Source organism: Myotis lucifugus, unplaced genomic scaffold (assembly GCF_000147115.1).
Source record: "Myotis lucifugus unplaced genomic scaffold, Myoluc2.0 scaffold_17, whole genome shotgun sequence".
Lineage (NCBI taxonomy): Eukaryota > Metazoa > Chordata > Mammalia > Chiroptera > Vespertilionidae > Myotis > Myotis lucifugus.
Window position 1 is genome coordinate 2,653,026 of NW_005871065.1, and position 27,694 is coordinate 2,680,719.

The 27,694-nt window shown below is 35.5% G+C and overlaps 1 protein-coding gene across 1 annotated transcript in view; it reads right to left on the bottom strand.

The window, feature by feature from the left end:
* Positions 1-27,694, bottom strand: part of CSMD3 (CUB and Sushi multiple domains 3) — an 831,991-nt gene that overhangs the window by 190,616 nt on the left and 613,681 nt on the right. Inside the window, 2 exon segments of the mRNA XM_006085310.3 lie at positions 3,266-3,382; positions 22,403-22,597. Of these exon segments, the coding sequence (XP_006085372.1) occupies positions 3,266-3,382; positions 22,403-22,597 (312 nt within the window).

Genomic DNA, 27,694 nt, shown 5'->3' on the forward strand with positions numbered 1-27,694 from the left:
AGTATATTACACACTTGGAATCCAGCAGAATGAATATTCCTCAAGTGAACCTAATATCTGAAATTCAAATGAAATCCAATGTGCTTATAAAGGCATTATAATTGACAATTCATTTATTGAGATAAACCGAAAGATAGGAATTGACTGATAGATCAAATAGTATTCACTCAATCAAACAGTAAAGCAGAGTCACATACATGCACATTTAACTTATATGAATTCATTTCTACACCAGGTAAAAATAATGGAAATAATTTGACCTGTGTAAGAAACCAAAATAGCTCGTCTGGTTTTATCTGAAGAAACTGTTACCTGTTCTGACATTGGAGGTAAAATGTCCTGTTAAAATTACTCAGAGACAATATGGCTTGTGCAAAATCATGTAGATGATCTTAATGGGATATTTAAGGTATTTCAAGGGTAATGACTATATGTGATTTTCTTCTTATAGAACAACTTTGAACCTTAATCCATGTAAAAAAGGCAATCCCAATGAATAAACTGAGTGTATTTGACAGATATTATGTTAAATAAATTTACAGAGTAAAATTCTAAGAGTGTATATATATATCCAGTATGTAAAAGATATAAAAGAAGACATGGTTGCAATTTGGGATAAATGACAAGAAAAGAGAAAATAGTAAGAAGTGATATATTATCAAATTATATTTTAAAAGTCATAAAATAAAGCCTAATGTGGCAACAGAATGAAATTATGGCCGAGTGAGGATGAGAGGAAGCAGAAGCAACCAGGAATTTTATTTGTACAAAACCAGTGACTATTGCTTGATCATCTCACAGTAAGTAGGCAGAGGTAAAGATAGGAAGTAGTCAATGATCAGTATTTATTTAATTCTGCTGGTCTGCTCCCAAATTTTAAAGAATCATTAGGTAACTGGTGATCTATTGGAGACGTGAAACACAAGATACTCGTTTTTGTGCTTTAATCACACAATATAAATGTTTTATTTTTAGCCACACTACTCTTAAGACTAGTCCAATCTGGCAATTCATTTTATTTCATCTTTTTGGAGGGGAGGAGTCTATGAATGTGAACATAAAGAAAAATGCGTGTGTAGGTGCACACATGTGAATATGACTTGCTATGTGTTACTATGCCAATCACTTATATAAATTATATTACTTAATTATCAAATAACCCTATGAGGTAGACATTTACCATGTCTCATTCATAGATTTTAAAAGTAAGACTCAGGCTGATGATGTGACTTGTCCAATGAAAAAAGCTAATTGGGATGGGCCTGGTGCAGAAATCTTACTCCAAAACGGGCATTCTGAAACCTAATGGTATTGAGCGCGAACTATGTGAAACATACTCTGCATATACAATCTCATTTATTCCTCGCAACAACTCTGCTCTATAGACATAATGATTCTCATTTTGCAAATAAAGAAACTGGGTCTCAAAGAGATTATATGATTTTTCCAAAGACAGAAAGCTAGGATGTGATAGCTTAAATTAGAATCCTAGTCTCTTTAACTTTACATGTAGTTTGAAATAAAGAATGATGACACATTTATAAAAATAAATTCAGTTCCTTTACTAATAAGTCAAAGTATATTTGATTTTATCCACAAATAATCCAATTTTGTTTAAAAAATTAGTGTTAAAAACCACCGATTATTGGTTGCACAATTTTTACATAAAAATTAAATTTACCTTACATTAAGCCTGTTAAAATCAAGATTCCATTCTCTAGAAATCTGTTAATATAATTTTATCTTAATCACTATTTTTTCTCTTTTTAAACATACGTAGGCTACTGTAAAACATCACTAGGTAATCAGAATATCTATGTGTCAAGGAAGAAAATAACTATTTATCCTCTTTTTCATTCCTGTGGCCACATGGCATCCCAAGAACAGAATATAATAAAACAAATCGATGGCTTCTCAAGAGGACTCAGATAGCCATGAAGTCTCTGGGACCTTCACTGCTGCGATCATGTCCGCAACCATTTATTCATAACAATTTTGGCAGCTGGAGACTATAACTCTTCTAGCAAAGAAAGAACTGTCATGGGCTCAAAAGGCAAAAAATAAACACAATTAAGTAGATGATGTTTCTCTTTCTAAACTATTGTCCTCTTCACAAAGAGGTCAACTCTGACTCAAATGATCAAAATGCTCTGAAGAAGAAATGTTTTGTAGAGTACAGAAGTAGACACCTTGCTAATGCTGGCATCATCACTCTAGTTCAAGGTTGAAATAAAAGGGTTAGTACTTCATTTCTGATGACAATGCTCTCTCGCGTAAGTTAAGAACCTTGGACTTGTTTCCGAAGAGAGAAAAGGAGGATATATAGGTTCTAGCTGGTTATAAGAAATTGGACTGGAAGCATCAGCTTATTTTATATATTAGCAGAAACAGATATGATCCAAAAACCTTGATATGACAGTATCCATGTCCTTCTGCTCAAATAGTCACCCAGACCCCACACATCCATTACAGCTATAGCAAATCCTTTACCATATAACACGATGCTGCAAATCTAAATTCTAGAAGTCTGAACTGTCAGCCTCTCTCTCACATGTCACTGCTCACTAAATTTCCTTTGCCCATCCACCCATAAACAGAGCATAACCTGGGTTAGATCCAGCTGGATCTCAGATCCAAAACCTTTAGAAGCCAGGTAAATGGCTCTAAGACTTGTGATCAGGGAGACACAAAGGCAGCAAAGGACACAGTCTTCTCAGTGCCAATGCGGAACAGATTGTCAGGTTGACAAGATGAGCTGAAATGTCCTTTGCTGTCTTTTTTTATTCGTTGCTGTCCCAGGAACGAAGTGCTCAAAAACAAAATTATTTCTTTCTGGGAATGTGTCAATAAAGTGTAAAACTTATATGATGGTTTATTTATGTACTTTTGTCATTATTATAATACTTCTATATTTGACTGCATATTTTGCAGAGCAGACTGCTTTATGCTCTGGTAATTTCCCATTTTATATCATTCAAGTATGAAGGCACTTGCAAAGTTACTGGATGTACTTATTTTTAAAAATTAAAAACAATCCTGTTTTCATTTTTATATTGTTGTTCACCTGTGTATTTGACTGTAAATTCAAATTGAATAAAATGACCTCAAATTTTATTATTACAAAGCTATCTAAAAGGATTGCAAAGTAAAGTACTTTATGAATAGTAAATATTTTCATTAAAAAACTAACATTTTTGAATAGCATGTAGTGAAAAATCAAGATGTCCGTAATGCAATGCTACATGATGAGATGAATCTTACTTACCAAATTCCTTGGGAACTGCTATAGAATAAACACAATTATGTCCCACACTGTAATTTTTTGGATAGTTTGGTGATAGGACAGTGCCTTCTGAACCCGTTGAACGACTTCCACATGGTGCTAGAAAAATGAAAACACATTATTTTTAGGAAAAAAAATTAAAAATCATATTGAGACAGGTCAATAAGCCAACACAAGTAAAATAGGAAACAGAGAGATAACTGAACAACTGGCCAAGCAATTTACAGCCAGATAGAGAAGGTCACCTCCCTAGAGATAACATCTAGGCCTCGGTTGTATTTCTGCCCTAAGCCAGCAAAGTAGCAAAACCAGGTGGGCAATGCCAGGACCAGCTGCAATGACTAAGGACCCCCTGCCCCGGCACTGATCAATCAGTAGAGACCAGGACCCTGAAAGGGCACGCCTGGAAAACTGATGAAGATTCTGCTGAAACTCTCCCCTGAGACCTCTCTTAAGATTCCCGCCTGCAAGAGAGATGAAACCCAAAAGACAAAGGACCCAGAGTGAGCAGACTGTGGAGCAGCCCACGCCATTCCCTTCCCCCTTTCCTTCCCCAACTTCTTCCCTCACAGGCACGCATCTCTTCAACTCTCAGGGGCCCCATGAGACTTGCAGCCAGGGGAGCAATGGGCAGTGGCAGCATGTCCTGGGCTAACCTCCCAAACCTGTCTCCAAGGGCCCCTTTTCTTTCACTTCCCAGTGAACCAAAGCAGCCCTGCCTAGGTCTCTCCTGCTGCTTCTTCTATGCTGAGCCCCTCTTTGTTTCACTGTCCCCAGCTTTAATAAATGTACCCGCACAGTCACCTGGACTCCTGTTGTGAAATCTTTCCTATAGGACAGTGATGGCGAAACTATGACACGCGTGTCAGAGGTGACACACAAACTCATTTTTTTGGTTGATTTTTCTTTGTTAAATGGCATTTAAATATATAAAATAAATATCAAAAATATAAATCTTTGTTTTACTATGGTTGCAAATATCAAAAAATTTCTATATGTGACACGGCACCAGAGTTAAGTTAGGGTCTTTCAAAATGCTGACAAGCCGAGCACAAAAGGTTCGCCATCACTGCTATAGGAAGTCAAGAACCCACACCCTAGGAGGACCTGCTTAGGGCCAGGTCCCCTGTCCAGTAACAACATTATGAGCACTTTCTTAATATAAAAATATGTCTTCTAGATTTTAAGGCATATCATGTTTCTCCATATTTTAACAAGATCCCCCATGGTCAAGTATTTTAACAATAAAAAAATTGTGCACAAAAGATTTTAAACATCAAGATTTTATTCTTCTCAGAAATAAAGTAATATAGTAATATTGTAATGATGCTATCTCTAGAGGTAATAATGGTGGGCCTGATTTCCTTTATGATAAAAGTGTAATGATAATCATCTCCTTTATAATGATAAGAAATTACATATGCAAGTGAGAAATTGTTTCACTTCCAGGCTTTGAAAATCTACTGAAAAATCAACCCTGATTATGCTGTCACCAAATTATTTCTATACATGGTACAAGGCTGTACATTTACTCACTCGTCTAGAGAAAATATTCTCTCACCAACCTTTACCTGTTTATATAATTTACATTTAAATCTGAGGAGATGCTGATGGTGATAGAGGCAGACTTTTTGTTACCTCAGCCCCCAGTGTGCTATGTTCCTAAAAAAGTTGAGGTTGAAACCAACGTTTCTGGCAAATTCGTAGGTGATTGTTTTGTTGTTCACAAGAAACATGAATGCATCAGAGAGAGAGACTGAGCTACTAATAGAGATTTAGGAATACAAAGCATAAAGAAGATAGCTGACACTCTTTAAGTAAATGAAATCACCCAGAAAAGTATGTAGAATGAGAAAAGATGGCCAAAAAGGAGGTCTGGAGAGTGCCCAGGTAGGATCAGACAGAGGTGGCTGCAGAGAAATTAGTATCTTGGGAGCCAAGTGAGAAGAGAGTTTCAATTAAAAAAAAAAGTGTTCCAAAAAGTTAAAGTTTGCAAAATGGTAGTAAATGAAAAAGAAGTCTAAGTAAAATGTCCATCTGGAGTATCAGGGAGCAAGGAGCTTCTTTACACCCATGGTTTCCTTGAGGAGGGATTTTGCCTATTGGCTGCCTGCCTGCTGGCCCCACCCCTCACCCTGTGGAGGTGGAATGAGCTTCCTGATTGGTGAGCTCAGAACAGGAACTTACTGCCAGCTGGGAGCCACATGCCTGCAGAGCACCTTTGCTGGTCTCCTCCTCTACAGTGTAAGTAAGGGGGTGGCCTTACTTATTGCTCCTGTAAGTGCATAGGAAGCCCAATGTTACTGCTCCTCACCGTTATCAATATTAAAACTGATGGGTGATTTCTTTCAGCCTACCTCTTAAAAGGCTTTGAACTTGTGCAGGATTCCCCTCAAACACCATATATGAAGTTTTTGGCATAATTAATACAGTAGTTTCAACCAGAGCAGCTTTCTATCTGTTATAGCCAGCAAGCCAAATCCAGCCCAAGCCAAGAGAGGTTTTAACATTTTTAAAGAGTTATAAACAAAACAGAAACTAAGAACATGTAACAGACGTGTGGCCAGCAAAGCCCCAAATGCCATTTGGCCCTTTACAGAAAACATTTGCTAACCCTTGAAATAGAGTAGAGAGGAGGGAGCTAGACTGCAGTTGAATGAAGAACAAGTGGTGCATAAAGAAATTCAAAAGTAATCAGAATCTTAACCATAAAAGGAAGGAGAATGTAGGGAGTAGCTGGGGGCAGACGCAAAGCTCACTGAGTTTTTGTGAATGTCGTTTTGTTTAACAGTGAAGGAGTCTTCACAAAGGGAAAATGGGGGCACTGACCTGGAGGCTTGGAGAAGATGAGATGAGCAACAAAAGCGGAGTGACTAGTTCTAAGAGGCATAAGTGACATGCTCCGTACCTGAGAAAAGGGCTGAAGGAGGCAAAGGTTTGGGTTTATGTTGGCAATTTATTGGAGGTAACGCCTGACCTTCCTGTTGACAAGAACTAGATGGGGTGTGTTATGTGGCTTGAGAAGAGGCATGAATGTTTGAAAAAGTGAAAACTTTTTATTGATTTCTGACCAAAGTTTAAAATATAGCAATGTATTTAAAAACACACACACACACACACACACACACACACACACACAACATAACAGCATGTTGTATTGTGATAGTGGCTAATAAATTCTGCCTTTTTGTCTTTTATTTTCCATAAAATGGTAATAACTAGTTAGACTTAAGATACTAAAATTAGAACTCCCCAGAATAACAACAAATTGACAGTGATGATAATAAGCAAAGGTGCATCACTCTCATCACTCATTATTGTTTGAAATTAGTCAGGTGTGTTCTTATTTCAGCACTGATAATGTTATTCAACCGATAATACTACTCTGAGATAATCATTCAAGGATAAGTAGTATGTTTTATGTTAAATTTCCTTTCTGATTTAAGGTGCTGCAAAATTACAATACTTAGCATGTATGTGACAAAACTCTTATTTTTAAATTTGGAAAGTATGAATAGCAATGAGAGCTTCTGATTGAAGTTTAGCTTTGTGACTTAGTCATGAATATTCTGTCATTCCACATTAATGTGCAACTGACAGCTCAATTTGTTCTGTATATTTTATTTTGCATAATTAGGACATTTAGCTTATGTTGACAATAGAATTTATAAATATAAAAAATAAAGGTTTTCATTTTAAACCATTGATGAATATATATGAGGCTGCATATAGCCACATCCTTACTAATATTATGTTAGATTCTATTATTTGTACCGGTAGCAGTAATTTTATGTTTCATCTGGTCAGTGATTACAGCACGGCCTAATTCATACTCAATTGTGCTGAATACTGTAATGACTGGAAATATTTTATATAGCATATCAATATCATGAAAAAGGGAAAATGAACTATGCATTGAGATACAGTTTTATTGTAATCTGTTTTATATTTATTAAAATCTAAATGAAATAATGACTAAGCCAAGCTAACTTTACTAATTCTTCTAATATTGGTTCCTAAATGCTTTTCACATTCTCTCTCCCTCTTTTAATTTCATCTTGTTGGCTAGTAGAGAAAAGGGCAGCCTTTATCTTTCTGGCTCTGTTTAACAATCAGTAGAAGATAAAAGGAAGCCAGAGCTTTTAATTCTACGCTTATTTTTGCTATCTGATTTACACATGTGGGCCTATTGTTTCTCCAGACAGCTACCTTAAATCTGCATTTTAATAGAATTTTTTGTAGAGCACATGAATTATGGGAAGAAATGGTCCTATGGTTAACTAAGTTTGGGAAATACACGGATAAAAGAAGCAAGGTTCTTTCCTATAGGACTTCATTGAGACTTTAGTAAAGTTTGGGGAATATCATGCTCTTTCTTACAAACTTATTTGATCATGGAGACTGTTCAGTGAAACATCTCACAAGACCAATGTTCCCCAGGACACTGCAAAATGCCAGATTGATGATTCTAAAATGTTCTATCACTTTGGCAATAATTATAGGATTTATATTATCGACTGTAATCAATTATGATTTTGCAGCACTATGAAACTATGTGTTATGTATACATATAGAAACAAAGTGGTTTTAGAGCCAAAGTATTTTAAAGATTTAAAATGAAAAAATTAGCCTATTATAAAGTGCCATTATTCTTGATACTCTCTCCCTGACTTTTGGGGTCCAAGACATCATTGATTTGTAGCCTGCACCCTATGTAGCTTATCAGCCCCTCTCTCCTGTCTGCCAAGGTAGCTGCCACAGTCCAGACTCCCAACAATTTCCACAAGAACTCTTCCGGTGGATAACCAGCTCACCTCATTTCCAAAAGTTCTTACCACTGCTAGTTATTTTTCTAACACACAAGTCTTAGCAACTCTTCTCTTCCTAGAACAGTTTTGATAAATAGTAGGTCCTCATAAATGTCAGTTGGATGATTACATGAACTATGCTTGCAAGATCAGGCCCCTATAAAATGGTGTTCATAGTCAGCACATAAAACAAACATTTCATTTGGTTGAAATAACCCCAGAAATTCACCTAAATCCAAGGCAGAATTGAGACAAACCCTCTCTTAATAAGTCCATATACTGGTAAACCTATTTTTTCTTTATGCGATTAAAATCACTACTATTATGTGAAAGATTATGTATCTTTAAACATTAGAAATGTATCCAAAGATGAGATTTTTACAGTATGAGAGCCACATGGATACTGAGTTCCGCTGAGGAAATAGCAAACAGCAAAATGTCTATCACTTCACCGTAGCAAATCCATGCTAACATTTACTCACTCTGGAGTATTCCCTCACTGAGCAAGCGAAACCAGCCACACAGTCCAGTTATGTGTTATTCTTTCTCTTTTCTCTTTCTCTGTCCACTTTTTAAAAAATTTTTGGCTGAAATTGATTGTTTGATATGTATAAGTAAGAGGTGCCCATGTTGTAACTATACTGTATATGCGTCCTCCACTCCTGAACTATGAGCAGCGATGGAACAGATAGACGTGGTGCTGCCAGGGAAACCAGAGGATGAGCCTGCAACTGAGTCTTACAGCTTCTAGCCAGCCAATGAGAATACTTCCCGCTGTGGCTTGATCATGTGTGTGTGTGTGGGGGGGGGGGGGTGGAGGAGGAAGATGAGGGTGATGACAGTCAGAAGCAGGAGGAAAAGCAGACCCTGGAGGGGAAGGAGGAGGAGTCTTCCCACTGAGTGAAACAGAAGGATCCCAGACCATTTACAGGGAAGAGGTACTACTTGAATTTAGGGATTTTATAATACATGAAACATAGCCTCAAGCTCCTTGCAGTTTCAATCCGTCTGCTCACTTGTGCAATGTATAATTTATTACCAAATATACCCTATAATGAAAATTATTATATAATGTTTAATTTTTTTCTCAGAATGCAAGTTCAGTACTTTTAAAAGTGATGAATTCTTACAGGTCACGAAAGAGCAATATGATATATTAAATCAATAATTTACTAGATGTGGCCTGTGACTCCTTCAGTTTGAAAGAACTGCTGTACCTTACAAAAGTGCTGGCCCAGGTCTAGTACAATCCTTATGCCCTGATTGAATGTCACACATCATAAATCCTGGTGTAGAATGTGTTTGAAAGCTAGATCTCTCATGGGGTCTTTTCTTTATTTCTAAAGAAGGACTTTCATAACCTTAATCTCTGTGATGTGAATTTGTAATGCAGACAGCTAGACAGCTATTACTGCCAGTATTGACTTTAAGATTAAAATTACTATTGCTTCTTTTTCTCCCTTTGTTCAAAATCTTGATCTCAGTAAAAAATACCTAACGATTCATCTATTCATTTGATTCTCTTCTTCATGTCTCCTATGTAAGCATACATACTTCAATTTGTTTATCTGCCTTAGATCATAAGCCCCCGATAAGGCTATAGTATCATAATGGTGATAAATACTAGTTTAAGTAGAAATCATTACTCTAAGTAACTTTTTTATTTTGCTCTTCATTTTCCTCTCCATTATCTTGATATGTGTACATTTATTTATGTGCTCTGAGTTTTCTATCGCTTCATCTGTTCACCTAAATATAAAAAGCAAAAAAATCAGTCTTTATTATATGTGAATTAATTTTGTGTTGTAATTCCATACTCTTGTTTCACACTGAAGAAAATAAATCCATCTCAATGTTGTAACCAGTGGCTTGTAAACCATTTTAATGACCCACTAAGTCAACTTAGTAGGCTATGAGCTTCTGCATCTGTCACCTCACTGACTGCCTAGACACAGTCATTTGGTTTTGCTGGCTAGGAAGGCATTCTCTTTCTCTCTCTTTCTCTCGTTTTATCTTTATCATTGAAAGTATTACAGATGTCCTTTCTCCCCCTCCTCCCCCACTGTCCCCCTCCTCCCTAAGAAGGCATTCTCTTCATCCTCCGGCACACTATGAGTTGTGTTCTCCATCAGAGATGTGTTCTTATGACTAAGCCTTAGGAATAGCTGTATTCCTTGAATAATTCTTCCATGTTACTATATACAAATTTTACTAATAGTAGTGATCTTGTAGTTCGTGTCGAATACCTAATCACTCATTTTTATCTCATTTTCAAGATTGGGATATAATTCACATACCATACAATTCACCTTTTTAAAATATAGAATGCATGTTTTTCTAAGAGCAGATACACAAAGTCACATAACCAACCCCACTATCTCATTTCAGAATTTGTCATCCCCAAAAGAATTCCTGTATTCATTAGCAGTCATACCCCATTCACTCCACTCCCAAGTCCCTAGCAATCCCTAAGCTTCATAAATTGTTTATAAAATTTATACCCCTGGAACCTAGTATAATATTTGTTTATGCAATAAGCTTTACCTATACAATAAAATTAATATAAGGAAACATAAAACACAAATTATATTAATATCATTTCTTTGACTAAATGCACCGAATGCAAAACTCATGGATATTTCAAAGCTTTTGTTTAGAGTAGCAAAGCAGAATGCCATGTAAAACCCAAAGATTTGGAATCAGGAAAGACTAGGTTTAATTTCCAACTTCACTATTTATTGGCTGAGCAGCCTTGGAAGAGAGGAAAATCGAACTAGAACAGGAAGTGTCTGTTAGATCTGATATATGAGGTGGGCTTAGGTAAAATGAATTAAAAAACTCCTGACCTACTCCAGATTCATCTGGAGGCGATACAATGAGGCTTTCATAAAGGTCTTAGGAAGATGAACTGACCTCATAAGTCTCAGGAAGGGACACAAAGGGTAGTGAAAGGGCAGGAGAAACTTCCCTGGTGTTTTTGCCAAATTCTTCTCTTGAGACCATCGGAGGTGCCTTTTATTCCCCTACCCAGGGCATTGTCTCATGGTTTTTATTTTCCTCTCTTCTTAATTTTTCCTAAGGATGAAGAGCAGAATACTCCATCCCAAAGCAAGAGGAACCTACAACTTCAACTACTTTCTCAAGGGGTGCCCAGCTGTTCGTTCATGGTCAGTCCTCTACTTTTGTGGACTCTATTCTTTACAAGTCCAGGGAGAAAGAAGAGCCGACAGTATTCGTGAAAAGGTGGAGAAACTTGCCCATCTTCTTCTTGTCTATATACTTCAGGGTTCTTTTCATTGTTCCATGAATTTTAGATGGGGCGGGGGAGGGAATGTCTGTATTTTTACTAGACCCTAACTGAATTTTTTTTTTCTAACTGGACTTTAGTATTTTCTTTAATTTCAAACGTAGGCAACAAAGCACAGTAGTATTAAAAGTAACTGGGACTTTGTCACCAATAGAAATCACAGATATTTTTATATTACATTATAAATGATGCAGATACCTCAAAATATTTATGCTCATCACTACTAAAAATTATAGCAGTTTTTAGACCTGATGCTATAACTTTTAATTAAGGCACTGATTAAGAACCAACATATTATTACATCAAATGTGGTTTTTATTACAGATTTTAAGTACATTGTAATTAATTTATCTTTAAGTTTATGTATTTTATTTTATTTTATACTTAAAAAGATGGTTCTAAGGTCTATTTGGTTCATAAGACTGCACGCACACACACACACACGGAAACCCTGTGCGAATTAGATTCATCTACTCTCTTCCTTAAGGGAGCTTGCCTCACAGATTGTTGATTTGGCCTAAGGAGATCTGAAAAATATTAGTTTTATTGGAGGATTCTTTCTTTTCTGCTCTTTTGTCTCTTCCTAACAGGACAGATCAATTCTTCCCTGAATCAGAAAAGTTCTTAACCTCAGATTTGGCTTAAGTTTAAGGCTATTTAGAACCATAGCCTAAATATAGTTCCTATTTACTCACTGACTTTCCCATGTGTTTCAATGTAACTAACTAGATTTCTGTTTTGGGACCTGAAACCAAATTCCTGGTTGCACAGAGAGAAGTTCTATATTGTCTCCTTGTATGCATATATATCCATTAGGAATCTTGGAGTGAATGGCTCACTGGTTGAAGTGTAAATGTACTAGTAAAATGAAATTTTTCTGTATTTAATAAAAGGGAAGAAACAGCAGCTTCCCCTCTCCTCTTTCAGAGTGTCTCCTCAGAAATATAATGGAGAAACCTTTTTCATTTTACAGTGCGAGGCTGCTGACTTTCTGACCTTTGGAAATATAAACACATACTTCTGAAATAAACTCAGGGTTCTTAACAATAGATATAAGAGACAAGGTGCATCAATTGGTCTTTCAAGGAGATCGTGTTATTTGTTCTTTTTTAAATGTACTAGTCTACATTTGCACGAGATTCTGTCTGGTCTTTTTAGTGTGTTTCACAAACTGGCTACAATGTGTATTGTATTCCGGATATGCTTATTCAATACTAAAACTGCTTTCTTTCTCTTCAAGGTTTTATGAAATGACCTTTGTTAGTAGGATTTTTGTTTTCCTAATGGAAGTAGAGATTTGGCCATCCATAGATCCAGTCTGGAGTCCCATTTCATTATAAATGTCTCTTGTCTTATTACCTTAATACCATTATGTAATGCAATTTATACCACACCTTGACTTCTAATAATTATTGTTATATACATTATTTTATGTATCAACTAGAGGCCTGGTGCACGAAAATTCGTGAAGGGGGGCCCTCAGTCGGGACTGCCTCCCTCTCACAGTCCGGGAGCCCTCGGGGGATGTCCTACTGACAGCCAAAGTCTCAGTCTGGCCTCCCTCTGTGGGAGGTGACCGGGCTGATCAGGGGAAGGCGCCGCCCCCATCACCCCGCCACTGCTGCCGCTGCTGGCTGCCACGCTGCCTGCCCTCGGCCATCACAGCTGCTGCAGCTTTGTACAGAAGGACATCCGGTAGGACATTCGGCTGTCTGGTCTCATTAGCATATTATACTTTTATTATTATAGATAAGGAAAGAATCACTGGGTTAATTTAACTTGATTTTTTAAACTTTTTTTTCTTCAATTCTCACCTGAGGACATGCCTTTTTAAAATTGATTTTAGAGAGAGAGAGGAAAAGGAGAGAAAAGGAGAGAGAGAGAGAGAGAGAGAGAGAGAGAGAGAGATCTATGTGAGAGAGAAACATCATTTGTTTGCCTCCAACACATTCCCATACTGGGATCGAACTCACAACCTAGGTGTACCCTGATCAGGAATCATCCCTCAACCTTTTAGTGTACAATGATGCTTCAACCAACTAAACCACCTGGCCAGGGTGTTGATTCAACTTTCTGTATAAATAAATTCTTTTCTGTTTTTGTGCAAAACCTGGCAGCACATATGGAAGTTATGTTTGAAGTCTGACTTAAAAATAGAGTACCTGATAGCAGAGAATGGAGACATCTTAGTACAACGAGAGGCTACCCATCCATGTGACTACCCCTCTGGAGATACGGGGCAGCCATTGAGATGCCAAAGGCAAGGGAAATAAAAATGGTTTAAATATGAGCTCCAAATCCGTGGTCACAAGAAAATATTCTGTGAATTACTGCCATTGATTTGCAATCAAGTTGCTTTTTACATGGGCAATCTACGTAGTATGCTCCAGAATCCACAGCAGCAGGGATGGATTTATAACAATGTCAGTGATTCTCTAGGCTAGCAGGCAGGAGGCCAACTGGAGTGGTATGGTACGTAAGCGTGCCTGGAAGAATTAGGTGCTTAGTAACATCTGCCTCTCTTTCCATTTCCTTTTAAATAATACTTTCCTCCCATCCTATAAAAATGAAATATGCTTTGGTCTTATCATTTGTTTCAATACAAAATACATTTCACTTCTTTGTAGAACACGGTTTTCATACATAATCTGTGTATTATGTCTATGAACAAAATTCCTATGTGTAGCTGATGAAAGGCAGATATTTGATGATACTCAGAAATAATTTACCACTCAGTCTTTGTTTTATGAATCTTTCATCTACATGCTTTATTTATATCATATATTTAAATGAGATAAAATTCTATTGGTTCAGTATATTAGACTAGATAATCTCTATGTACATTTATAAGGAAATGGGACTCCAGACTTTTTTCACATCTCAAAACTGTATACACTTCCAGGACAGTTGAAATAAGGAATCAATCTAAGGCAAGTTATGCCATTTAAACAGGAGATCTGGAATAAAAGTTCAGTTATTTATTTCTTCATAGAGTCTAACAATATGATTTAATTAAAAGTAGGCCACATGAGGTTACTAATAAGAGATAAGTATAAAGTTGAAAAGCTATAATTACAAGATAAATTTTTTTTGTTTATTTCAAAGTTTTCCTTGATTTGATAGGGTAAGAGGGATTTTTTTAAAAAGTTTTTATCATTCCTTATATAGTTAGTTGGCAGTTGGACAAAGAATGATGTCAGATAACTACTTGATGTCTAATAGTAACATATTCAAATTTATGCACTTTGGACAGACTTGTGGGTCATCAGTGATCCAGTTTCTTGATTCTTTTAATTTCCACCCCAGAATCCAAGACTTAGGTTAGCATGAGTGAAATAAAGTTGTTAAAAATAAGCTGCAGCCCTAGCCGGTTTCGCTCAGTGGATAGAGCATCGGCCCTTGGACTGAAGGATCCTGGGTTCAATTCCAGTCAAGGGCACATACCTTGGTTGCAGGCTCCATCCCTGGCCCTGGTCGGGGCATGTGCCAGAGGCAACAAATTGATGTGTCTCTCTCACATCCATGTTTCTCTCTCTCTGTCTCTCCCCCTCCCTTCCACTCTCTAAAAATCAATGGAAAAATAGCCTCAGGTGAGGATTAACAAAAAAATAAAATAAGTTGCAGATTTTCAAAAGAACTGAGTTAACACTGACTATATCTATTACGCCATTTGTATTCTGTGCCAAGTTGATTTCAAATGAAATGGAAAAATGCACTTTAGATAAATGCTTTTATCAATTATCGGTAGGGATTTATCTTCCCTTAATTCTTACATGTAGCCTGGAGGAAGATTTCAGGCTCAGTCTCACAACTTAATCTTAACGTCATGCATCCTTTCTTGAAACATCTAACCAACTAAAATATGCCAGGTACCCTTAGGCTCTAGAGATATAAGAAGGTCAATACAGGTCATTTGAAGAATTAACCAGCCTACCCATAGGAAAGTGAGTAAGAGCATGGACTCCAAAACAAGACTGTTAGGCAAGCGTGACTTTGAACAAGAGACTGAACTGCTTTCTGTGTCTTAGTTTCCTCATCTGTAAAACGAGAATATCAGTACTCCCTAAGTCATAGAGTTGCGGTGAGGTGTAAAATGATATGGGTACAAAACTTCGTATTGTGCTCAACACAGGTAAGCTATTACCTCTCATCATCCCTTCTATGTGCTTTCCCTATTGAACATCTTTAATTTCTATCCAAAATTCCATTTACTCTTTTTACTATATGTTCACATATGCTGAACCTTATGGGTTAAATGCACCATCCCCGCTTGTCTTATATCTCACCTGATTCCTTCTTATTTCTAATTTTAAGAGTCAGTTCTTGCATCACTTTTATTGGGAAGACCTTCCTGCTCTCTTTGTAACTAGGTCAGATGCACCTCCATGCTGTGCTCACAGCGCTTTGCTTTTATTTCTAGCAATGGACCTTATCTGTCTGTATCTCATCAGATTGTAGCTCTCTACAGGAAAGGACCACAGTGAATTCATGTTCTTATCCCTGTTAGTGCAGGATCAGGCTGATAATTGGTGCTTTTGAAAGCCTAAAAAATAATGAATGATGCTATTTCTTCTTTAGAATAATTGGCAAACTAGTAATTATTTAACAGTCCAAATACATATATTCTTAGGGTCCTACTATTATAATTATCAATTGAATGCTCACTACATATGCAATATACTTGATCTTTCCCATTGCCATGGAAATGGAAAAGATCAAGTATATTGCATTGGTCCAGTTATAAAATAAATAAGTCACAGGGCTGTAATGTATTGCATGATAACTATAGTTAATAATACAGTATTCATAGTTGAAGTTGGCAGGGAGTAGATCTTAAAAGTCCTCATCGCAAGAAAAACATTTTTTGTAACTATGTGAGATAATGGATATTAACTACACTTATTATGGTGATCATTTGTCAATATATACAAATGTCAAATCATTATGTTGTACACCTGAATAAACTAATATGATGTTATATGTCAATTTTACTTCAATTAAAAATGATTATTATTGTGACCAATACTCTCAAGGTTAATGGTTTTTACTTTTCAAAATTCTAAGGCCTTAAAATAACTAAGGCTTTTGCACACATAAGAGATATCTTTACCCAGGATAAATTGTTTTAATTTTAGACATGTATATATGAGTCCACTCTTGAACTTTAGGGAGTAGTGGAAGAGTAAATAGAAGGTTTTATTCTACTAAGAAGAAAAGCAATCATATGGCTCAAGGAAGTCAGAGAGCTAGCCAGCTAGGGAGCTGGGGAAACAGCATTCAGACAGAAATGACAACAAATGCAAAAGCCCCGATACAGAAGTGTGAGCAGTGCTTTGAAGAAACATGAAGGAGGCCAGTGTGGCTCAGCTGTGTGCTAGAGGGAGAATGGTAGAGAGGTAGGGTGCATAGAGGAAGATTAAGTAGAACATCATAAGATCTTTGGCATTTATTCAGATTTAGGAAACCACTGGTAGATTTTGAGCAAATATGTGATAAAATCTTACATATGCTTTTAAGACTATGTTGCTGTGTTCAGGAGAGACTGGAGAAACAGGGGAGGGAAGAAACTAGTTGGGAGATAGGATAAGAGTTAGGAGATAGCCGGCAGCCTAGATCAGGGTAGAGATGTGTTTATATAAACAAATCCAATGCCATTAGGGGAAATAAATCAAATGATGAATTTTAAGGGAAAATATGAATCAGTCACTGTTTGTGTTTTATTACTTTTACCTAATATTGAATCATATTATGGATAAGAATGATAGAAGATAATTTTGTTTCAACAGATACTTTTCAAAATATGAAAAATAACAAGGGAAGAAATCATTTTCTAAACACATTTTTATATCCAAAGTGAATTGCAGCATATATATATATATATATATATATATATATATATATATATCCTGTTCTGCTATCATTTAATGTATGTGACAGTCTCATGAGATAATCTGCAGGGTTTCTCATCTCTGGGCAGGACTTAGCACAGGATGATATCATTTTGGATCTACTTCTGAAGAAAATAATCTCCCAGTGTCTGACATAAGCTCTTAAAAAGATTTTCTTAAGATTTCAAATGTATGTTTAATCCTTAACAGTGATAATAATCTATAGTCTGAAATAGAAAAACTTTGTGCATTCTTATGGTTCAGTTCAGGTTAAAAAAATATTTACTTAGGGCCTCCTTGTATAAATTAACATGTTTCATGCTAAAAGGTAATATGTATCCCAAGACTTAGTAAGTTTATGTTGAGAGACTAAGGTAACACTAAGGCAATATTATAGAAAAAGAAAAATATGTATGGTTGTACTTAAAGAGTTTGCAGAGTATGGTCATGTTTATTTTTATATAAAAATAAAAACTTTATCTCCTTATTTTGGCATTTGCTAATCACAGTCCAATAGTCCTACTTATGTCTTCTAAAGCAAAGCTTATCAGTCAGTCAAAATCTCCAAAAAAAACTTGGCATGAAAAGCAGCAGAGTGTAGCCATCCAACACGCAAACACTGATGAAGTTAGAAATAGCAGTATAAGCAAAGTAACACATGACAAAGGCAATTATTAGAAAAACCAAAAGTAATATGTATCAGGAACACTGAAGAGAGGGGCTATGGATATGACATACTCTTTATCTATTATTTCAGGAAATCAATAAATATTGTCTAGAGTTGGTGAATCAAGAAATGGAGCTTCATATGTTATGCAGGGTCACAGGTTGGCCCATTGGATCAATTAGAAATAGAACCTATTAGAAAACTCAGCTGAGGAATAAGAGAATAGAGGAAATGACCATTGCTTTAAATGGTAAGCTATTCGTATCGTATTTTAGTTACAGCACTTATGCATATTTTACTTTAGTAAAAATACAAAATTTACCTTAATTAAAAATAATATATTCTTATAAACAACAAACCCTCTTGCTCTAATGCATATGCTTTACACACTAATTTTGACTCTTAAACTATTAAATCAATAAATCTAAAAGTCAGCCAGTCCTGTGTATTTGGGATTTCTATGCAATCACTATGAAGGAAAACAAATAGATATGTCTATCCTTATTAAATAGAAAAACAACAACACCCGAAAATGTATTAATCTCTCCTTACTGTGTGACATTAACAATGACAGGATCAAATGCTTTAAATAAGTTACTTAATATAATTCTCCTAACAACCTTCAAGTTATACAATATTATCTCACTTAGATATGCAAAATAAATAAACTGAACAAAATTACAGAGTTGACCCGGGCTTTTTGCTTATTTTTAAACCATTTTTTAGTTTAATATATCTAATTCTAAAACATGGATTTTTCCTTCAAATATACTAGAAATTAACAGTTGTGGTTATATTTTTAACATAAATGTATCTTAGTTTTGCTATAATGGCATAAAGCATGCATTGAATAACTTTTATTTGTTTTCCATAATACCTTGGCATTATGGTTAAAAGTCAAGTGATATCCACTTAATTGATAAAATGTTTTCTCTTAAGAAATTTAAAAATACCAAACTCCTGCACTACCTGAATATGTAGCCATACGATGACATTAATCAATTATATTTAATTAATATTAAAATGACAAAAGTATACTAGTTCAACTAAAATATAACATGCAATGCATGTTTTCTAGTGATATGCTTCTTGTTGAAATTTTACTAGGTCTTCTGTATGTGTTGTGTTAATTAACTGAGTCTTTACAATAACTTATTAAAATAAAACTATTATCAAGTTTTAGAGATTTAAAAATCAAGACTCAGCTTGCCTTAGGCCAGTGATGGCAAACCTTTTGAGCTCGGCATGTCAGCATTTTAAAAAACCCTAACTTAACTCTGGTGCTGTGTCACATATAGAATTTTTTTGATATTTGCAACCATAGTAAAACAAAGACTTATATTTTTGAAATTTATTTTATATATTTAAATACCATTAACAAAGAAAAATCAACCAAAAAAATGAGTTTGCGTGTCACCTCTGACACGCGTGTCATAGGTTCGCCTTCACTGCCCTAGGCTATAGGTACAGTGAGAGGATTAGAATGCACATCTATTCTTCCCTCTACAATGTCTATAGATATTATTATTCAACCAACATTGCATAATATACTTAATTGGGCTCTAAATGAGCCCATAAAATATTTTTTGTTCAGAGGAATTTATTTGTATATGTTATGGCATATTCCATGCTGAAATTGGCATCGGTATGACCTATCAATAAAAATTAAAAAAAACAAAACACTATTCAAAAAGAATAGGCTTATTTTAGGCAGGTATATACTGAGTGAATGCAAGCTAAACTCTGGTTCTCTTGTCTTTCTTACCTAAATCAATGAAAGCCATCTATTTAATCATTTATCCCAGTGTTTAACACCTATTTTTTTATCTATAATTTTCTGTATCCTTTGAGTTTTCTCCATCAGAATTTTTGGTTATTTTTTGTCTGGCTCCCAAAATTTCCCAAAGTTTCTTAATGATCACTGACAGTATATTTCGAAAAGTGCTTTAGTATGTTTTTCTGGCTTAAACAGATTTCCCTTCTGTATAACTCTAAATTATAAGATAATATAATCACTCTTTTTCTTAAATTTCCTATTAACTTCCACACCATACACTGATTTTTTTCCTCTTTGTGAGGATTAAATCCAAAGTAATTTTCTTTTTATTCCCTTCATCTTCTGATAGATGAAATCATCAATTAAAGTCAAGAACTAACCAGCAATTTTAATAACAGAATGACCATTTAGTAGATATCTACCTTTTCTTTATTTCTTATAACAACATTTTGAAGTAAAAAAATTTCAGTTCTCCCTATTGTTTAGATTAGAGACAATAAGCATAGAGCAGTGAAATAACTTGTGTTTAAGTTAGAAATCACACACATATAATTCTAATACATGAATATTACACAACTAGAAAAAATTACCATGTGTATTAGACACAAAAAATCCATATTTTTAACCATCCGATCAAGGTTGTTGGGTGTATTTTTTCCACTAACATTCATAGTAAGAAATATACTTTATATCAATGAAAACATAAACACCTACATAAAGACACACACCTATGTATATTTATTACATTTTATTTATCTCTGTATATAACCAAAAACAGTTGCATAAATATTATACTTATTCTTACTGTGTTCTTTGAATTATGGTGTTTTTCTGTTCTTCTAATTTTCTTTATTTTATTTTACTAAAATTTTATATCATTTGTAAAAATGCTAGCCATGACCCAGTGGATTGATTTTATGACTCATGGTGGTGACCCATAGTTTGCAAAGTTGGCCCTAGATGAGATCATCTCCATGGTCAATATTGTACAACAAATCAGAATCATTCATCTGACTAGAGAGTCTGTGATAACTTTCCATAGTGATACACTGTCTCTCTCTCCTTACTGACTTTTCCCCCCACTGTGTCTCTATCCTCATAAATATAGTTATATGCAAACATGATTTTTGAATGTGCAATATTATTTTTTTCTAATATAATTATTTTATTTAGTTATAACATCCATCTCCAACAGCTTGAACAAAAAATCCCCATGGTCTGCAATATAACTCTCTGTCATTTTATTTTAAGACTAGAGGCCCAGTGCACAAAAAACCATGCACTCGGGGGAGGGGGGTTCCTCAGCCTGGGCTGCACCCTCTTGCAGTCTGGCAGCCCTTGGGGGATGTCCAACTGATGGCTTAGGCCCGCTCCTCACAGTCAGACATCCTTAGCACTTCTTGGAGCCGTGATCCCAGCTTCTGGTGGAGATCCCCTTGTGGGAGTGCACTGACCAGGGGGCAGCTCCGGCATTGAGTATCTGGCCCCTGGTGGTCAGTACGCATCATAGCGACCGGTCATTCCACTGTTTGGTCAATTTGCATATTAGCTTTTTATTATATAGGATGTCTGGTTTTCATTAAAATAATTTCTAAACCACTCTGTGTTTGACTTTCTGCTTAACACTAAGATATGGGTTTTTAGAAAGGCCACAAGTCACCAGTTCCATAAAGTGGTGAACTGATCCTTATTTTGGAAAAATACTTCAGGAATTTATCCAGAAATATATTCATAAAATACTGAATCACCATCATCAAAACCTGCTTCATTGTTAACTGGGGACGTTCACAGTTTCCCCTCTTGTGCTCACTGGATGATCTCTTCAAAACCATTCCCACAGAGCTGTTCATTTATTGCAGCTCACTGCTCAGCAGATTTCATTCCCCAAGTGAAGGTATGATCTGTTTCAGGCGCCTCTCTGATCAGTAATTGCCTTAATCTCAAAAATATTATGTCTTTTCCCCTTAATTGTATTTCCAGTATCAGAAGTCTTCTCCTGGCTATGATCATTGTCTGATCCTTTGTCAGTCTGATTCTGGTACCCTGGTTTTTACTAACTCTGCTGGAGGCCATCTGGCAATCTCATACCTGATATTATGTCACTGAAACCAGTTTTAGGTCCTTCTCCATCCTTCTATGTCTGTGAGTTTTCCTTGTGCTACTGAAGCTACCTAAGCAGCTCTGATTTGGTTTTTGCTTTTAGACAACCTAATTCTTAGAAATATATATTTTCTATGTTCCTATTTCTATAGAAATGTACCACAAAAAGATGACACTATTTAAGTTGTTGCATTTATCTACTTCGTTTGAAATATCAGTTGTATTATGTCTGTTCCTTATTTACTCATCCAGTATTTTCTAGGTACCTAATGATTTCAGGGAATCCTCTAAGTCCTGAACACAAATGAACTAAACAGGCCCTATTGGTGCTCTCAGTTAGCTCACCTACCATAACATACGCATTGCTTTAGAGACACCTGGGAATATAAACACTTTCCAAAACCATGTCTTTATTGAATCCAATTTAAAAATCTTTGATAAAATCACTGCATTGCTATTCCACATGTGTAGGTTGTATGTTAAGTGGTTGATATTTTTAAAGTACAGAACTGACTTTAAACATTTATTGACTCTTTCTAATAATAATTATTAGAAATATATCTATTTCTTACCATGACAGCTTGGTAAGGCTCTATTCCATCCAGGTCGTCCATCATCTCCCATGATACAGGTGAGTGTGGAATAACCTTGAAGAACATAACCAGCATCGCAGTAATAGGTGACTGTTGACCCTAATTTATAATCCATCCCAAGTCTGGTGCCATTCATTATATTGCCTGGATCAAAGCAGGACTCTCGGAGTTTTGCTGTAAAACAATGTGGATATAAAATGAACTGTTTTACAATACTGTTTTCTATGCAACCTTTAAGATTTCTTCATTATTAGCACTAAATAGAAAGGAAAACAGCAGCACCCTTTCAGCCTGAGTGCCGAAGTACAAAGCAGCCCTTAACCGTATTTGACATTTTGTTAAGTCATACCCATTAGTAAGAGAATAAAATTCTTTCCTGTTTTTCTCATTAAAATTATTGTCTAATACATATAGTTAAACATAGGGTTTTAGAGTTCATTATAAAAAGAAGCAGGGCTTATTTCCTTATCTAATATTCCTTTATTAATGTGCACGTATTCCATGTTACCACTGTCTATGTCAAGCTCAGTTCATTTCACCACTAAGAGGAAAGTAAAAGGCACTTTTTTTTCTGTCTGGAAAATATTTCTTAACCTACCTGCTTTATCATTCCCACATTTCCATCAGAGGTCTGTCCATTATAAATAGCAATAAAATCTTTATATACCCAAGCCAATATCTTTTTGGACAGAGAAACTATATCAAAGCCAAGCACTTTCAAAGCTAACAGCGCCAGACAATTGTAAAACTTAAGTTCATTCACAACAAAGGAACTGTTTTCTGAGCACCCAGATATTGAACTAAAAAGAAAAATATGTAGAAAAAATATGCTAGTTCGTACATTTTGAGAATAGGCACTAGGACACTTTGTTGTTAAAAGATCTGGTAATACCTTAATATTTCCATTTTATTATTATAATTTACTTAAGAAATAATAAAGAAATGTACAATGTAAGGACCATCACAAATTCAGCCTAACAAGTGTGATTTTTGTTACATTGGAGTTTATCTTTGTTAATGGGAAGTCAGAAGATGTGTCTATCTCTGGATATGAATCATGGCATCTTGGGAATTTAAGTCAACAATGTCTTGGTGTTTGGCTATTGCAAAAATTATATTAATATGTCCAAATCTAATTAATTGCAACAGAAAAGTAGATTTTTTCTATTCATAAAAGCTTGCAAAGTTTAAATTACTTTAACATTTACAAGAAATGATGAGAAATTTGTGTTTTAGGAAGAGCACTTTGTAAGATTTCTACCAAATCAACAAAAGAGGGAATGTTGGAACCAAACACTTCAATGATTTCAAAAGATTATCAGAGGAATGAAGGCCACTTTCTTCCTTCTTTCTTTCCAGCGAATACTTAAAAGCCCACTGCCCAGCCAACTCTACAGAGAAATGGACAATCAGAAAATATTCTAGCCCTCATGACACTAGCAGTCTATTGAGAATTATATTAAATAGTTGTAATTGTGCTGAGTTTGCAAAAGGGGAGGCATTCAGGAACTTACCTGAAGAATTGACATGTAAACTGAAGATTAAGAAAGCTGAGTTGACTAGGTCTCAGAGAGAGGAGAGTCATGAAGGGGAGAAAGTGTACTGGAGTGTGCAAGTCAAATAAACTCAATTCCTGCGTTTCAATCCAAAGCTAAAACACTTGATCTCCCACGAGTGTATGGGCCTGTGCATGTGCACGCATGCATGCGTGTGCATGTACACACACACACACACACACACACACAATTTGCACCCCATCTATTATATTCAGACTTCACTATAAAAATGATTTCCCAATCCAATAAACTATTTTTCTTCCCAGATAAAATATCCACACAGCACTGTTTTCAGATAAGAACCAGCAGGGTGAATAGTAAATTTAGTCACTAAGCATGGGGCTTTAGTCTTGGAGGGTTGGTTTACTTATTTTAAAGAATAAAACCTCACATTGAGTCTTTTTTAAACAAGCAGAAAAACACAACATAATTTTTAGGCAGAACAGCAGCCTAGCATTTATAGCCGGCCTTCATGAAATTGAGTTAAATCCCTTGAGGGAAAGGGAAGGATTGAAATTACTGTTTAAAAGGATTAATCTCCTTGACAGGCCTAAGGACCAGTGGGCGGGGGCAGGGCCTCAGGCCTGAGAGGCAGCCAGGGCTGCAAGGGCTGAGCCCCTTGCATGAATTTCATGCATCGGGCCTCTAGTTTTGTTATAATAATACAGTATCACTACTATATGAGTAACATTTATATATATATATATATATATATTAGATAGATATCTATACATATATATTAAAGATTATACATTTTAAGACACATTATTAATATTATGTCTAAATGCTCTTAATATCAGAGTACTGTTTAAACTCTAAATATTTATTCAACTGAAAATTTGTTAATATTGTACTGCACTGAAATTACAAGGAAATAAATGGAGACTAGTCTTGACTTAAACTCTTTGGGGACTTTGCTTTCACATCAGTGAAATATCTTTCCCTCACCCCACACTTCTACTTCTCTGCTCCAGCTTACTCTTGTCTACAACATTAGAGCATTTCTATCATTTGCTTTATGTAAACATAAAGTGGTATTTCTTCCAGAACCCATACTAGGCTTGTGTTTTTGTGATGTTCCGATATAGCAGTCATTCGTTACTCAAATACTTTGTATAACTATGATGTAGTTGCACACAAACAAAAATAAGATTCAGTGTCTGTCTTCAAGGGGGAAAAGGAAATATAGACATGAACACAAGAAATGGTAATTAGATTCTGGTATGAGCTGTAATAGAGGTAGGTGCTGGACCTATGGCTTTTTACTTAAAGGCCTACTACCAGCATTATTTAGAGTGAGTCAGGACTTAGACGCTTTACATTTTCAGTGCTAACAGAAATCAACAGGTTTAAGTCAAGGTATATGACGTATTACAAATGACAATGGGAACAATTTATCCAGGGCCTCCATGTATATGTCAGTTCATTTTGGGGGTGTACATTTTATCTTGAACATCCTGAGGTTTTTATCTGTTTGTGCCAGAATTAAATATGAGGGCCACTTCATTAACTTTAAAAAGCTAGTCAATTAAACAGGTAACAATGTTTTGAAATAAAGATCGGAAATAGGGAAACTGATAAGACAGACCCTGGAGACCCTGAAGTGGGGAATGTAATTTTCCCAGGAATGAGCATTTTGAGGACCAGTCCAGAAAATTAAATTGGATTGGGGTTCATTGGTTAATCTCTTCTCCCCCCTCTACCCTCCCCTGCCTCCCTCTGAGGTGTTACAGTCTGTCTGATGCTTCTATGTTTCTGGGTCTATTTTTGTTCATCAGTTTATGTTGGTCCTTAGATTCCACATATGAATGAGATGATGTGATACTTATCTTTCTCTGACTGGCTTATTTTGCTTAGCATAATGCTTTCTAGGTCCATCCATGCTGTTGCAAATGGTAAGAATTATTTATTTTTTATAGCTGGATAGTATTCCATTGTGCAGATGTGCCATTGCTTTTTAATCCATTCATCTGCTGATGGGCACTTAGGCTGTTTCCAAATCTTAGCTATTGCAAATTGTGCTGTTATGAACATAGGGATGCATATATTCTTTCTGATGGGTGTTTCTGATTTCTTGGGATATATTCCTAGAAGTGGGATCACAGGGTCAAATGGTAGTTCCATTTTAACTCAAGGACACAGACAGTGGGTGGTGAAGGCTTGGGGGGTGGGGGAGTGGGAGAGGGCAATGCCGGGGGGAGAAGGCAATATGTAATACTTTCAACAATAAAGATTTATTCAAAAATAGACTTGAAGCACTAAATAAAAAAAAGATATTTTTACATCTGCAATTCATTATTATACAGGGTATCCCAAAAATAAAAAGTTGTTATACACTTTAACAACTGATAGCTCAATTTTGAAAATGAAATGTATTTTAATAAACACTGCCTTTATAATTATCCATAGTGTGCATATACATTGTTTGGGACACCCTGTAGTTTAAATTTAATATTAATTTATGATTTTTTAAGCTTTATTTGTTATCAAAGATTACATTAACCATAAAAAATAGGCACTGCCTTTTAGGTATAAGTCTTGAATCCTTATTTTTAGTGTAAATGAATGCTCTGGAAGAGGATGTAAATGTATGGAGTTATCTCAAAAGAAATATTGTGATCTCTTTAAAACACAGTTCATTTATTCAAAGCCCTATTAAACTAAAAATATGTATTCTTTGGTGGATTTCTGATCATTGCACATAATTCTAGACATTATATGTTCTTGATATATAATAACACTTGGTAATAAATGTATTGGTAAAGGCAAAAAAATAAAAAAAAAGTGGATTTGGGGAAAATGAACTCAGTACTAACATTGTAAAAAAATAACATTTGGATTCTAAAGAATAAAAAGAGGACCTCATGGCAGAATTGTGTGAAGTGAGTGTTTTTATAGTAGCTAAGGATGGTAGGGAGTAATTTTAGGGTCCAAAAAGGATTGTAGTTCAAGACATGATTATATATTTTTCTCTGCCTGTACTCATATTTGTATTTTTCTTTACTCAAAATGGTAATAATAAGTTGTCATCTTGTGTAACTCATTTTAACAATCTGATCCTCAATTTTATCATTTGTAAAGGAGAGATAGCAGTACGTATCTCACAATGTTGTTAGTTTAATATTTTTGTTGCATTTATAAGTATGTCTGCTCCTGGGAAGGACAAAGATAATGCATTAAAAGAACTAATCACTACATAGAATAGAGTAAGTACATAATAAATAATATTTCTTTTTAAAATTTTGCATCCATGGCCATTTTCCTATGACAGCATAAATCTTAGTTTTTGAAATAATGGACACAGAATTATATCAAGCTGGGCAATAGAAACGAACATACATTTAGCAGAGATATGCCAAATAGGTTTTATCTCAAGTACTTCATTGCATGGATTTAGTGATGGCTATCTGGAATGTAATGTGGAGAAAGGATTGTAAGGTCAAGTCCAGTTTCCATGAGATTTAATATTGTATTTCATTAGCACCATCTGCCCTGAGCATGGTAGTGCTTGTAGTGTTCTTCCTATATCTTTTATCATAGTGATCTCTAGAAATGTTTTACTAAGTATTAATTCACAACAGAACATAGCTCTACTGACTTGCTCACAATTGTCTTCCTTCTTTCCTTCCTTCCTTCCTTCCTTCCTTCCTTCCTTCCTTCCTTCCTTCCTTCCTTCCTTCCTTCCTTCCTTCCTTCCCTCCCTCCCTCCCTCCCT